The sequence below is a fragment of the Lethenteron reissneri genome, chromosome 33 (genome assembly GCF_015708825.2).
Source record: "Lethenteron reissneri isolate LAM-NWPU_2019-01 chromosome 33, ASM1570882v1, whole genome shotgun sequence".
In the NCBI taxonomy this organism is placed as follows: Eukaryota; Metazoa; Chordata; class Hyperoartia; order Petromyzontiformes; family Petromyzontidae; genus Lethenteron; species Lethenteron reissneri.
In genome coordinates, this window is record NC_083811.1 from 2,275,721 (window position 1) to 2,289,745 (window position 14,025).

The following is a 14,025-nucleotide window of genomic DNA, read 5'->3' on the forward strand; positions in this document are numbered from 1 at the left end:
TTTGTAATGGATACTTGTTCTCTCCCGACCATATTATAACAACACACGCACAGTTTTTGTTCTTTTCTTAGGATTTTCCGGCTTTCCCCATCTGTCTCGCATTGAACCTAGCTTTAGCCGACTATTCCTTTTGCGTTCTCTCCTCCCCGCGACCTCGCAGCGAGACACTGTGCCTTGAGGCAGACGTGTCTCTCTCGCCGCATCACCCCGTGGCCCCCTTCACGCCCTTCCTGCCTGCCCGCTCGCCTGCCCAAGATAGTGTTTTATTTTTTCTAAGATGCGATCTTCTCCCCAGTCGTGGCGGTGACATACGCGCCCCCCCCCCCCCCCCGCCAAAACGGTGACGCACGTCTTTGCCGGGAAATGCGGTGCCTCCGTGGCAACTCTTATCACGCTCCCCCCCCCCCCCCCCCCACATCTAATCGGTGAGGCGGGGGGACCGACTGATTGACAGCAGACCGACGCACGAGCTACCGAGTTTTCCATACCTTTCCTGGTTTTCTTTGTTTTTCAATTCTAGTCACAGCTGCGCACAAAGTGTCCGGGAGATGACGCCTGTGTGTGGATATGTACGTTCAACTTTTTTCGCACCGCACGTAGTCAACTGAGCTAATCGGAGATGACGTGTAAATGCGTGCACAGGTGTGATCCGTTCGCCGAGATATTTTGCCGAATGCCCCCCCCACCGTGAAATCTCTCCCAACATGCCTTTGTGGCCTGTGTGCCTCGGTGCACTTCCGATTAGCACGGTCGGCTACGTACGGTGCGAAAGAAGTTCTACATACACAAGTTCGTACAGCGAGTCCTTGAAAACTCCCTTAATCCTGAAAGCTGGGCTTGCCCGATGCCCTTCTTGGCAGGCAATGCATTGTGCTGTATTTAATTGCTAATCCAAAACAAAATTATACTTCTTCCCACCCGTTTCCCCCCCCCCACAGCTTCATGCCGGTTATTCAACAATTCATCCGCAGCTTTATCTTGCTGGCACGGAATCATGGTGTGTCCTTTAAAGTAATACAATCGTCAACGCCGCCTTGCCCACGAACACCATTTTTTTAAATTTGCGCATGTGTATGTTTGGGGGGTGAGGTAGCGTCGTGGTTAGTGCACTGTGCTACAAACCTGGCGACCCGAGTTTGATTCCCGCTCATGACCAACACCAGTGACGATTATCTGAACCGGTACCTATTGCGATGTGTTACAAGGGAGACAAAGGCGGCCCGGCGTGGTGCTGGCCACTCACCCCCTCGTGTGCCATGTTGTCCTTCATAGGTGCTCGCAAAAATCACTTGCCCCAACAGCCTGTTAAGGCTACCCGGGGGATCTTTGCCTTAATAAATAACACACACACATTAGTTGTGTGCAAATAATTATAATATCGAGAGCACACAAGTCTTCTACAGGGACCCTTGTGACTCAATGTCAGGTTAATGACACAATGTGTGCAGTATAATTAGGCATTTTTGTTATGTATTTGGTATTTGAGTTTCAATTGAGTGCTAGACCAATCTTTGTTTAAAACAGATAAGATCCCTTTGAGACAGTTGTTTTCAAGGGAGCCCTGGAGTAACAGCAATTCAGGCAAATTAAGGTCGTGGTGATGGGGTTGTGGAATACGTGCAGCCCAGAACACCTATATGCTCTTAATTATTATTTCACTTGTTTACTCAAGAAAAGTTAGCTAAGTCTCAAGACTTTGGCAAGTTTTCGCAGTAGGTGGCCGAGTGACGTTCGTTTACAAATTGCCAGCCACTTGTTAATTGTGAGTGCAGTATGACACACGCTCATTGTTGTTATCTTGCAAGAGCAGGGCGTGGTGGCACAATGCTGTGATTTGGCAATTTCGAGGCGCAGAGGTTGGCGGAACGCGTACATTTGTGAGATTTCCAAAACTGCTGGGCAGCCAGAGATCCCGCGTGTGCTCACCTTTGAGTGTCGTCTCTTTTGCACAAATTTCCTGCAGTCACTGCATTTCCTGCCCCCCATACACAAAATGCTCATCATTAGGATTGGCCAAACATGTTAATGCAGGGCCCTCCTGGATATGAGTCTTGAGGCTCGGTGCGAGGCATTCTTGGTAAAAAAAGAACATTGTATTATTGGGGTTGAGTGGTAGTAGAGTGTTTAGCATGTTGTACTGTGATGCAGCAACCTTTGTTCGATTCCCGGACATGGCTGACAGCAGTGGCGAGTGATATCTGAACTGTTCCTTGGACCGACTTTCTCTTCGCCAACCCGCACTGATCAGTGTAGTTATAAAAAACAACCCTAGATGACCGAGGCCTTCATCCAGCAGTGGGTTGATGAAAAGCTGTACATTATTGTATTATTATTATGTACACACCTATCAGTTAGAGCTGCATGTAATTTTCTTTGTTAAATCCGCCGCAGTACAATACTTGAATATTGATGACTAAATGAATGAACATAAAATATTTTAATCAATCGAGAGTGTAATATTCTACGCGTTTTACAATTACACGGAAGGAAAAGGCAATGACTTCTGCACGGGAGTCTTAACATCTATCAGTGGACAGAAAATGGCCAACGCTTCATGTGTGCCTTTAAACAGCACAGGGGAACCCTTTTGAAATGAAAGGTTACCGCAGCATGCGGCGTTAAGTGAGGACCGCCGCGTGATGGCCGTGATTGTGCAATTGAACGAGGTAAAATTTCAGCCCTCCAATTGTATGCTCGTGCTACAACTGGTAGAGAAAGCAACCACTGGAGGGAGCTCAGGAGAGCCCCTCTCGAGAGGGGGTGTTGGCATAATCTCTGCCGCACTTGGATGACGATCTGGCAGTACGCACACTTTAACCCACTACGCGTCAGCCGCCGATGGACCCGTGGTTTACCCATTTATATGTTCCACAATACAGTTTTTTTTTGGGGGGTTAGATCGCGTAAATTTATACACGTGTCGTTAAACCCGCCACCACCCGACACGGCCAACTGGTAAGCTTTGTCGCGTAAACAGAACGTGCAAATTCGTTACTAGTACAGCACAACGGTGTGTTGGAGAGCAAATCCACAACATTTACAAGTTATATGTTTCTGGGTGGACAGAGGCGGGTTGGATTCAACTGCCATGCCAGGAGATAAAATCGGAATCGGCGACCTCTGGATTCCAAATCCACGCTGCGAACCGTTACACGACGGCAACAAGGATATTTTTAACTGCGCAACGCGGAGGGGGCTCCGCCTCCTCGCGGGTGGAGGGGGGTGGGGGTGAGGATTCCGTCATCCAGCAGTGGATAAAAAAAATAGTCGACGCTCTCGAGTGTGCGCGCGCACGATCTATTCAGCGGCGCAGGAATCCCTTTTAAATTAAAGGTTAGTGCGGCGCGCGCCCGTTAAGTAAGGAGCGTCGCGCGCGCACGGCAGCGATTGTGTGAATTGGACACAATAACGAAGCTATTATTAACGCGGCGGTGCGGTGGCACCTCGCCGCCGAGACGAGATGAGAGCGCGGCTGACGCAAGTCGCCCCTCGCGGGGTTTCCCACAATGCCCGGCCCATCGCCATGGCAGCGCCGAGGGTTCCCCCCGTCCGATGGGCCCGGACGGTTCCACGTGCTGCACAAAGCTGCGAATAGCAATGAGCCAGCGCCACCGCATTAGCAATTCATGAACACCGCAACGGGCCCTCGCGGACGTTCCCGCTAATTTTGATTGTCGATGAGCTAAACCGCTGATTCGATTTAATTTGATTTTGTATTTGTGCCCATATTGCTGATGAGATGGACACGTGCGCCCCTTGCTTTGTCCTTGCTCCGCCCCCCCGCCGCCACCACGAAGCCTCCAAAGCACCTTGGCTCGCTGACCCCAATGCCTCCGTTCAACATTGCCCTCTGCTTGCCACCATTCCGTGCCATCCCATCCATTATCCCCTCCGACTCTACTCTTCACTCATCACCTCAACCCCACACCCTGAATGTCTCACCCACCCACCAACCCACCACTGCACCAACCCACCCACTTACTCACCTTACGCACTTAATCGCCCACCCACCAAACCATGTACGGCTCGGCTTGTCCTTCTAATCACCCACCCACACACTCACCCACCCAACCGACCCGTCTATTGACTCACACCTCGCGCTCCCAACTCCCCTGAACTCTCCCCTCTAGTCCGCATCATTGCTCTCTCCACTCACCTTTCCCCTCCACAATCTGTCTCCCAATCTGTGATAATTTTTTAACAGTGATGTTATTTTGGTTTGTGCTGTAACCGCAACTGGGCATGTGAGACGGGCAGATAGATATACTAATTTAAAATATTAGTATTTATAATCTAAAATATTTTTTATATAATGAATAATTTGTACACTTCTAAAAGGGTGTTATGCATAGTTTTTTTTACACATTTGATTTCTACTGTATTAATTAACTAAATCTTCCTTGAAACTGAGACTCCTGCTTTAAATGAGTGCATACCTCATTATAAACTAAGGCCATCTGTCTTTATACACGCTCAGAATATCATATGCAAGTTTATCCACTTAGGTATGTAATTTTATCATGACGCATTAATGCAGGTAAGCCAAACCAGCCAAGGTTAACCTTGTGAGCAGTAACAAGCACTGAATATAAAGGCGCCTGTCGGCTCAGAGGTCGGAGCACTGAGCTGGCGCTGCTGAGATCCTGGGTTCGAATCCATGCAGCGCTCGCCTGCGCTTAAACCAGAACCTCAAGTGTAGTGAGTTGACGGTGTGAGCCCAGATACCGATGACTACATGCAAATAAACATCGTGTTTAAAATGTGGTTCTGCTCGTAAATTGGCTAAATTTCTGCCGTAGGAATTAAGCATATTGGTTTCACTGAACGTTGTCGGTGGCGGGGACATGTGGGGAAGTGCTGCTTCCAACTGTGTGGAACAGGGTTTACCTTACGCAATCTCAGAGGTAGCTCCGACATCTGCTTCCACAGGCTACGAATGTCTACTTAGTCTCGTGACGTATTAATTGCACCCGTGTATTTCAGGTTAGAGCACAGTCGAGATAAAATTGTTGAAGGCGGAAGACTTTACAAAGACACGCGTTAAATGTTCAACGAGTGTGGCTCCCAAAGCGTTTGCGGTCGAGTAACGGCATTTACTGTGCAGGCGAGAGATTCAAGGTGGAGACGAAGACCGTGGCGGTGGACTTCACCGCGAGCGAGGAGATCTACCCCAAGGTGCTGGCCGCGCTCCGAGACCTGCCCGTCGGGGTTCTGGGTGAGAGTCTCTGCTGCCCCAAGAGAATGCACCGCCCGCAAATCTCTCTCTATGTAGGCAGCTCTCGTCGATACTGAAAGGATCGACCAGGTTGGAAAGTTGGCAAAAGAAAGGCACAATCGGTGTTTGTTTTAATGAAAAAACAACCACTCAACACATTTTTTGAGAACACTGCCTTAAACTATATATAACTAGCTTTACTACCCGGCTTCATCCGAGACTTGGATGAATACACGGCCTACGCGGAGGGTTGGAGGGGATGCGTGGCGTCAGCAGGCACACTGCGTGACGCTGCCGCATGCGGGTGACGTCACAGATGTGACGTCACCGCTCACTTGCCGTGCAAAATATATCCATTATTGCGCCCCCCCCCCCCCAAAAAAAAATGACAAAGTCTATATTTAGACTTTTTGCATTGTGTACAGTCTGTAAGTTACCCACGTGCCAAATTTCAAGTTTGTTGCATGTCGGGAAGTATGCTAAACATTTCGAACAGACACACATATTCACAAATTTCCCTTTTTATATATATAGATGGGCATCATTCTGGGTAATGGCCCTTCCATATTGATACATAATTTCTGATCATGGTACTGGTCTGTTGTGTGATGCTTGCTCCTCAGTGAACAATGTGGGGATCTCCTACACCTACCCTGAGTACTTCTTGGACATCCCCAATCTGGACGATGTAAGTTACTCAACGGCTGGAATACGGAGTCAATCAACTCGTGGACATTAATCGACGTATTCATTTCATGAATAGTACAGCGCAGCACGAGGGATAGCGATAGCATGGAGAGGCCTCTATGCAGCACAGGATGGGCAATGAATGACGATGCACGTATATTCGACTTGTTTTGCACCGGACGTAGCCAACCCTGCTAATCGGAGGTGTGGCAGGCGAAGGACAACAAACCCAACACGAGAGAAGCAGTTTTAAATAAATTCGTTTTCAATCTTGATTTAAAAGTGCACCATGTTGTAGATGATGATGATGCTGCTGGTAACGATGATGCTGTTTATGATCACGATGGTATGCCTAATCGGGCTACCTAATCACCAGCAAAGCAGTGTTACATGAAATTAACACGCATTTGTTTTGTGTGTATGGCTGTAGTTGGTTTGACGCACTTGCGCTCATCGTAATTTCTCCGTGTTGTCCTGCAGATGATCAAGAACATACTGAACGTGAATGTCTTGTCTGTACTGAAGGTGAGTTGGACTTCTGTCACGCACAGGCCTCCTTGCTCCACCCTCGGTGGTTTAAGAGGTGAAACTGGGACATCTAGTGGCGGCTGGACATAATAGCTTGCATTCTGTGATAACGTAGTATATTACAGGGTGTTCCAAAACCATGGACCCAATTTCAAAGCAGTATATTTCACGATGGCAACATGTTACAATTACACAAAAGTTACAAACGGTTTAATGTGTTATCAAGTTTTAATAACCATTTTATAAATGCTCTATGTGCCCTCCACCTGCTGTACAGACAACATCGAGACGATAGTTGAATTCGTCCCAAACGCCTCTCAAAGTGTCTTCCACTGAAGTCACCGCTGCCGTGATTCTGTTTTTGAGGTCATCCAGATTAGTCGCTAATGGTGGCACAAAAACACGGTCTTTGACGTATCCCAACAAGAAAAAGTCGCAGGGTGTGATGTCTGTGGATCTTGGGGGCCAAGAGTGTGCGACCTATCCAACGTTGAGGCAGTGTGTCTTGCAAATGACTGAGGCTAGGGGCTGTTTGTGCGCTGGGAGAGGCATCTAGCGGTAATCATTTGAAACTCGATGCCCCGCCCTCTCTATGCCCCACCCTTTCAAGTGGTAAGAGTTTCATTCATGGGCGGTTCGTGGTTGCAGAGATATAACGATTTCAAATTGGGTCCATCATTTTGAAACACCCTGTAAATGTAACTATTAAACCAATAATTTGCCAGGTAAGGCCCACTGAGCTATTATACAGTCCTTTTTCAAAAGTAACCTGGCCACAAATGATAGCCCAACGAAGTGGCTGATGTGGAAATTTATAGCAGCCAAAATACTCTAATACATCGCACAATGATTCTAAATGTGGAGGGGAAAAAACAGAGGACCTGGAGAAAAATTAACGCGACCACGGGGAGAGGGAGAGACACGCAAACTCCACCACATAAGTGGGTCTTGTACTGTGGCGACGCTCTGTTCTGTGATGAGCTTGGGGGGGGTAATGCGAAACCCAGGTGTCATAGGTTCACGGGGATCTCAGAACCGTGGTGACGCTTTCGATGGTGATTCATTGAACTCCGGTTCTCCATTCGATAGCAAATGAGGTCGTCGCTCGCTGCACGTGCCTCAATATCACTAAACAGTAGTTACCGCCGTGACGTAGGGAGCGCTCGTTAATCAGCACGCCGTCACCTGGGGACGCGTTTACATGTACAATTTACATTTGCGTATTATTCAAATGTTGAACGATTGCTCTGCATGTCACGTGCAACACACGTTGTGCACACACGAGATCTCAATTTTAATTCGGATCGGTGCTCGACGTCACGTGGAGCTCACTTCGCAATCGGTAGCCGTGTGCAGCGTTGTAATTGCTTATATTTGTATTTTAACAGACCTAAATAGGTAGACGTGAAAGACATGCCGTGGTGGGCTGTGAGGGCTGGAGTTTTGAGAAACCCTACTTTTGATTCCTACCATGAGTTGTGGGAAGGGCATTGCGTGATAATGCTTACCGATGCTCCCGTGAGCCATAGGTACGGTGTAACGGTAATGCACCAACCTCCACTCTGGGAATCTTCCTCGTCAGGGGCGCCGATGTGGCGACATTTTATTTCCATTGCCTGGCATGCAAGAGGTTGTGGGTTCGATCCCGACCCCCTAATGCCCGAATATTTGGAGTTTGCATGTTGTTCCCGTGGTGTCCGGGTCCTCTGGTTTTTCCCGCCACGTTTAGAAACGTGTGTTTCTTCATTGGCTACCGGTCAAATTCCGGATGAATTTTAAGATACTGCTATTGACCTTTCTGGCTTTTGGCGATCGAGCATTTGTTAGCGTGGCACCCAAGATATGGAACGCTTTGCCACTTGAAATCAGGAAATCAGAGTCGGGAGATGTATTTAAATCTTCTTTGAAAAGCCATCTCTTTAAAGTGGCCTTCCCTCTTTAGTTTGGTCGGTTCCCCTGGTTCTGTTTTTGTTTCCTGCCTTTCCATGCATTGTGAATTTGGATCATAGGATGGAGAATGCACATAAATTATAATTATTATATATTTCCACTTGATAAGCCGCTTCATAGCTTCTGAAGACGAGCTGATAGCTCAGTGGGCTTGTCCTGGTAAAATAAAATAGATAAATCTGCGACCACAACAAGTCCCAGTTGGCGCTTGGAGGTCGTCTCATTCTCAAATTTACTGCCGCTGCGATTTGTCGTTTCCCCTGTGAAAGTCTTGAGATGTGGTCACATTTCGATGACTTACGCCCATGAAGAATTAACCATGCATCACACTCCGACCATTTCGCCATGCCTATCACCCTGAATGCTCCCAATCTTGTCTACTCTCAGAAGCTAAGCAGCGTGGAGTCTTTTTAGTACTTGGATGGGTGACCATCATGGCTTGCCACGTGTTGTGGGTGTTGTGAATCTGTGAGTTGTCCGAGGGGTGGCCCTGCTGAGCGTTAACCCCTCCGCGTATCTGTGGGTTTTTGATGGATTCTAAGTTTTCTTCCCACTCGAAGCCAAAGAGAAATTAGCCGAACATCTCGGTGAGATGTTATTGAGGATTGCGGAAAATAATTAGCATTAGATGCCTTATTAATCTGATGTGTGTTTGTTGTACTACAAATACAACTCAGGTTCCTGGGGCTAGAGTTCAAGTCCATTTCTAGGCAGAGGTCCCAGTGACCATGCTTTTCTTAATGTGACTGACACACGATATTAATATGGCATCTTTTTGACCATGTATAAAGCAGGGGTGTTTTTTTATTGTATGCTGACTTGTTCAGTGTGCCCAACTAAACAATACTGTATAAGCTTATCGACATCGGTATGTGGTAGTAGTAGATAAGTGAATTTGGACCGTATGTTCCCTGCAATGGAGAGGTAGCACAGTGGTTAGAGCACCGCACTGCACTGTTAACTAGGCGATGTGAGTTCTATTCCCGGCCACGGTCAACATCAGTGGAGAGCCATATCTTAATTGGTCACGAGTTCCCCCCCCACCCCTCGCTCACTTTGCACTTACTAGCAACGTAAACACGTGGTCAATCACCTCCATGATTGACACTGCGGCGTGGGGGGATCTTCATCCTGCGTTAGATTCTGAAAGAACGGTTTCTAAATTCCTTGAACAACGTGCGTCGTTTTAACGCCACTCCCGTTCCCCCCATCGGCTTCATCCAGAGAGTCTCCTTCACTGGAGTTATGCCGGCAGTTAAACAGCCTTGCTTACATCGCAGCCGTGCATTGTAATGACGTCGTGGATCGGGTGATTCACCAAAAGAGGATTTTGAGCGTAAAGCAGCGCATGAATAACACACCGCACACACACACGCTCTCAAGGCTTTTGAGATTTTTCAATTTGGCCGTGTGTCAGCGCTGTTGTAATTGGAGTTACCCACAAGTGCTCTCATTGTTACTCACCAGATGACTCAGATCGTCCTGCCGGGAATGCTGGAGCGGTGAGTCAACCACGCGCACGCACGCGCATGCTTCCTCCTGGCCTCGCTGCTGCGTGCGGTCATTTCTGCCCTGGAGTAGCCTCGCGCTGCTCGCGCGCCCGCCACCTCGCACGCGTCGTCAGTGGCGGTGTGATGGCACCCCCCACACGTGCCCAACGCGAGCGCCAGTCCAGCTCGGGCTGTATCCGGTTCTTGTCGCCAACTTGCAAATTCTGGGAAGATAAAACCCGGGAGCGCTCTTCGACACTTAAGCTCTGTCCTGCACTGAAAAGAGTATGCAGTGGAAAACAATCAAGTGGCTGTTATCTTGTCGATAAACTTACCTTGCGCGTCTCCCCTTGAGCCGTCTGACATGATTGTGAAGCTTCAGTATTGAGAATATATATAGATATACAGTAAAACCTTGGATTGCGAGTAACTTGGTCTGCGAGTGTTTTGCAAGACGAGCAAATTTTTAAAATAAATATTTATTTGATGAACGAGCGAGGTCTTGCAATACGAGTCGTATGTATACGCTTTGTCTGCCGAGCGTCACGTGATCACAACTGATATACGAGTGCTTTGATACACGTGTGCTTTGGATTACAAACACGATTCCGGAACGAATTATGCTCGCAATCCAAGGTTTTACTGTATATTACTTTGAAGTTATGGTCAACTCTTCCACCCTAGAGTGCTCGAGGGACGTCGCTGCATTGATAAATGAAAACATGGGAAATCGTGGCACAGAGTGCTAATGTTCACTGTCTCTGAGATCCTTTGATGACTTTGTCATGAAATCGGTGAAAATGACCTTCAGGAAATGATGGAAAAACTTAACGGAGAAGGCTGCAAAGTGGGAGCTCAAGATAAATGAGCAAAACAAAGGTCATGTACAACGAGTCCACTCGGCAACTGGACATTTGTTCGTGGTACACAACTGCTCAATGCATCGGGGTGTGGGCACGTAAGGGTCGGGATAAAAAAATGTATAAAACAAAGCAAGTTGGCACGCTTTTGGAAAACGGAACTTGCATGGTGGCAAGCAACACAAACCAAGATAACCAGTGTGGCAGCAGTCATGAGTTTGATTCCGAACCACAGCTAATGCCAGTGCCGAGTGAAGGGGGGGGGGGGTGCCGAGGAACTGAAACCAGTGCCGGACACGTGCCGCCTTCAACCATCACTGGCAAGCGTGGTGAAACGTGGTCACGCGACACCCAAAACGTCTCCCCTACCTTGGGGGAGAAACCCTCACCCGGTGACCTCCCTCTGTGCCTGCCCTTTGCAGGAAGGGCGGCGTAATCATCAACATCTCGTCGGGGTCTGCCCTGTACCCCGTGCCTCTCCTCTCTCTCTACTCCTCCACCAAGGTGAGAGGCGACTTGCTGCGCTTTTCCATTGGGCGCGTGTCTTCATGCGCTGTGTGTATGTGTGTGTGTGTGTACGTACGTTGTGTCGCCAGCCACGCTTGTCGGAGGTGCGGGGTGGGGAAGGACAAGAAACTAAACGCAAAAAGAAAAAGTGTAAATTTTTGCACGCATTTACTCTTTAGCTTTTTGGGTTTAGTTTGTCGTCCTATATTTACACCCATGACGGACAAGCCTTTGCTTGGCACCAACCCGCTATGATTATTGTGGTGAAGTGTGGTCAAACAACCCTCAGGGCCGACGTGGAATGGTGAGGTCTTCAGCGAGCATTGGATGTACATTTGTTTTATTATTTCTTGTCGGTAATGAGACCCTTTTAAACAATCTTTGTTGATTTTTTTTTATAACTTTACAATCTTCATCGAGATATTTAAACTGTACAATATTTGTTGGCACCCCAGGTTTCTCTCAGTGGGCTCTCCTTATTAGTTTGTGTTTTGTATGTCCTGTTTGCATCGATAGTTGTGAATAGGATTCACACATTTAGTCACTATCCAAGTGGGCTTTGCTCTTGTCTGTAAATGCATTCCCCTTTCTGGAGGCTGGAAGGTTTCTGGCTTTCGTGCCACATTTTGTTGTGGATGCTGTTTACATTTTTTATTCTGGATGTTTTTCTTTGAAAGAACTGAACGTTTTAGAAAACTTGCGCTCGGCTTGAGGTCACATGGACTTTTTGTGCTTTAATTGGTTGTGTGAATGTGGCGGCGGCGGCGGTGGTGGTGATGATGTGGGGAGCGGTGGCGTAGCGGATAGCACTATGCTACTAACACTGGCCGCCCGAGTTTGATTCCCGTTCATGGCCAACACCAGCGATGATTATCTGAACTGGTCCTGGACCTTCCCTAGGTCGTATGTATGTGTGTTGAAATTCTTTCGCACCATACGTAGCCAACCGAGCTAATCGGAGGTGCGCGCGACTTATCCTTAAATGAGTACCTGGTGCGGTGTATAAACATCGCCACTAGGGAGACAAAGGCGGCCGGGTATGGTGCCGGCTACCCACCCCTTCGTGTGCCATGCCGGCCTTCATAGGTACTACTCCCTAACAGCACTTGCCCCAACAGTCTTTATTGGTGATGATGATGATGATGTGAGTTTCCGCATTGCTGTGGTGACGTCTCCGTCTACAACCTCTTCTCCCTTCTAGGTGTTCGTGGATTTTTTCTCTCGGTCCCTCAACACCGAGTACCAGTCCAAGGGCATCATCGTCCAGGTGTGTGTGTGTGCGCGTCTTCCCACATCTGGCCCTGCAGCTTGGCACCAGTTGTGTCATGCCAGCTTTTTTCGTACAAACGGCATTCGTCTGTCATCGGATAACTTCCTTGCAGAGTCGATGACCGTATCACTCGGAACGTTCTTGTCAGATCTCGGAAGCTAAGAAAGATTGAGCGTGAATGGTGCTTGAATGGGTAACTTCGATGTACGATAGTTTTTTCGTCGGGCTCTGGGGCTTCACTTTTGGGCAGCAGACGGCAGCGAAGCAACATCTGTTGCTGCGCTGTACCTGTACGCTCCCACGCCTTCACCAACCCGCATTGGCCAGCGTGGCGAAGTATGGGTCGTGTAACCCCGACGACGCATGCAACGTGGGGAGGTCCTCAAGCCAGCAGGAGGTTGACAGAGAGGACTGCTCGTGTCCGTGTGTAGCGGGTTAATAACAAAGTCAATAACAGTGTGTGATGGTGTTTGGGCGGTCGAGCACTTCCGATGAGCGTGGTTGGCTACGTCCGGTGCGAAAGAAGTTCAACATACGTACATACATTGGCGACCGACAACAAATGTTCAGTCAAAACAATGTTTAATTCCCAGGGCTGGAATTTAGCCAATTTAAGAGCAGAACCAAATTTAACACGATTTTTAGTTGGACGCAGTCATCGCTGACTGGGTTGAAACCATCAACTCGCTCCACTTGAGAATTGGGTTTAGTCACTGGCGGCTGCCTGGATTTGAACCCAGGACCTCATCGCCGCCAGCTCGTCGTTCTGATCTGAGCTAATCCGGTCACCTCTGCTCGGCAGTGTCTTGTTGCAGGCGTGTCGTTGTTGTTGTCCAGTTGTTAACGTTGTTGTTGTTGTGGCCGTGCGGAACACAGAGCGTGCTCCCGTTCTACGTCAAGAGTAACATGTCCAGGATCAAGCGGGCGACGCTGACCAAACCGGAGGCGGAGACGTTTGCGTGTTCCGCGCTGGCCACCGTGGGACGGCAGAGCCGCACCTACGGATATCTGCCTCACGCGCTGCAAGTGAGCGGGCGGCGGCGGTGGCGGCGTACAAATCGGGAAAAACAATCGTGTGCATTTAGGCGTTGGTTTTGTGATGCTTTCCATCACTCGCTTGTCCATGGAAGTAGTTAATTGCCGATTATTTAATTAGGTTACGTGCAAATAGATGACGGCAATCGTCATCATCGTCGTCATGATCCATGAGCAGATGGCTTGTAGGTGTCCACTTCACATTTCGTTATTTGTTTGCACTTTCCTCTGTCTTGTGCCAATACGCTCAAGCAGTGCGCTTCTGTCTGACACCCATCTCTTTAGTCGTCGTCAGGCCATTCGCTGTTATACAGAGCAATAGAACACGGCAAATTTTCTACACTTTTATTCCGAATTCCTGGATTTCGCCCTGATGATGTTTGTAATGAAACGTCGTATCTGAAACGTCGTATCTCGATCGCTAAATTTGGTCTTGAGAATCTTCTTTGACTTAACGATGAGTGAGCTGCAACGATAATAATT

At 48.3% G+C, this 14,025-nt stretch overlaps 1 protein-coding gene across 1 annotated transcript in view; it reads left to right on the forward strand.

The window, feature by feature from the left end:
• HSD17B12 (hydroxysteroid 17-beta dehydrogenase 12) overlaps positions 1 to 14,025 on the forward strand; it is a 35,534-nt gene that overhangs the window by 18,215 nt on the left and 3,294 nt on the right. The window contains exons 4-10 of the mRNA XM_061564286.1: positions 5,105 to 5,215; positions 5,839 to 5,903; positions 6,383 to 6,427; positions 9,848 to 9,882; positions 11,153 to 11,234; positions 12,439 to 12,504; positions 13,384 to 13,533. Of these exons, the coding sequence (XP_061420270.1) occupies positions 5,105 to 5,215; positions 5,839 to 5,903; positions 6,383 to 6,427; positions 9,848 to 9,882; positions 11,153 to 11,234; positions 12,439 to 12,504; positions 13,384 to 13,533 (554 nt within the window). The remainder of the gene's footprint in view (positions 1 to 5,104; positions 5,216 to 5,838; positions 5,904 to 6,382; positions 6,428 to 9,847; positions 9,883 to 11,152; positions 11,235 to 12,438; positions 12,505 to 13,383; positions 13,534 to 14,025) is intronic.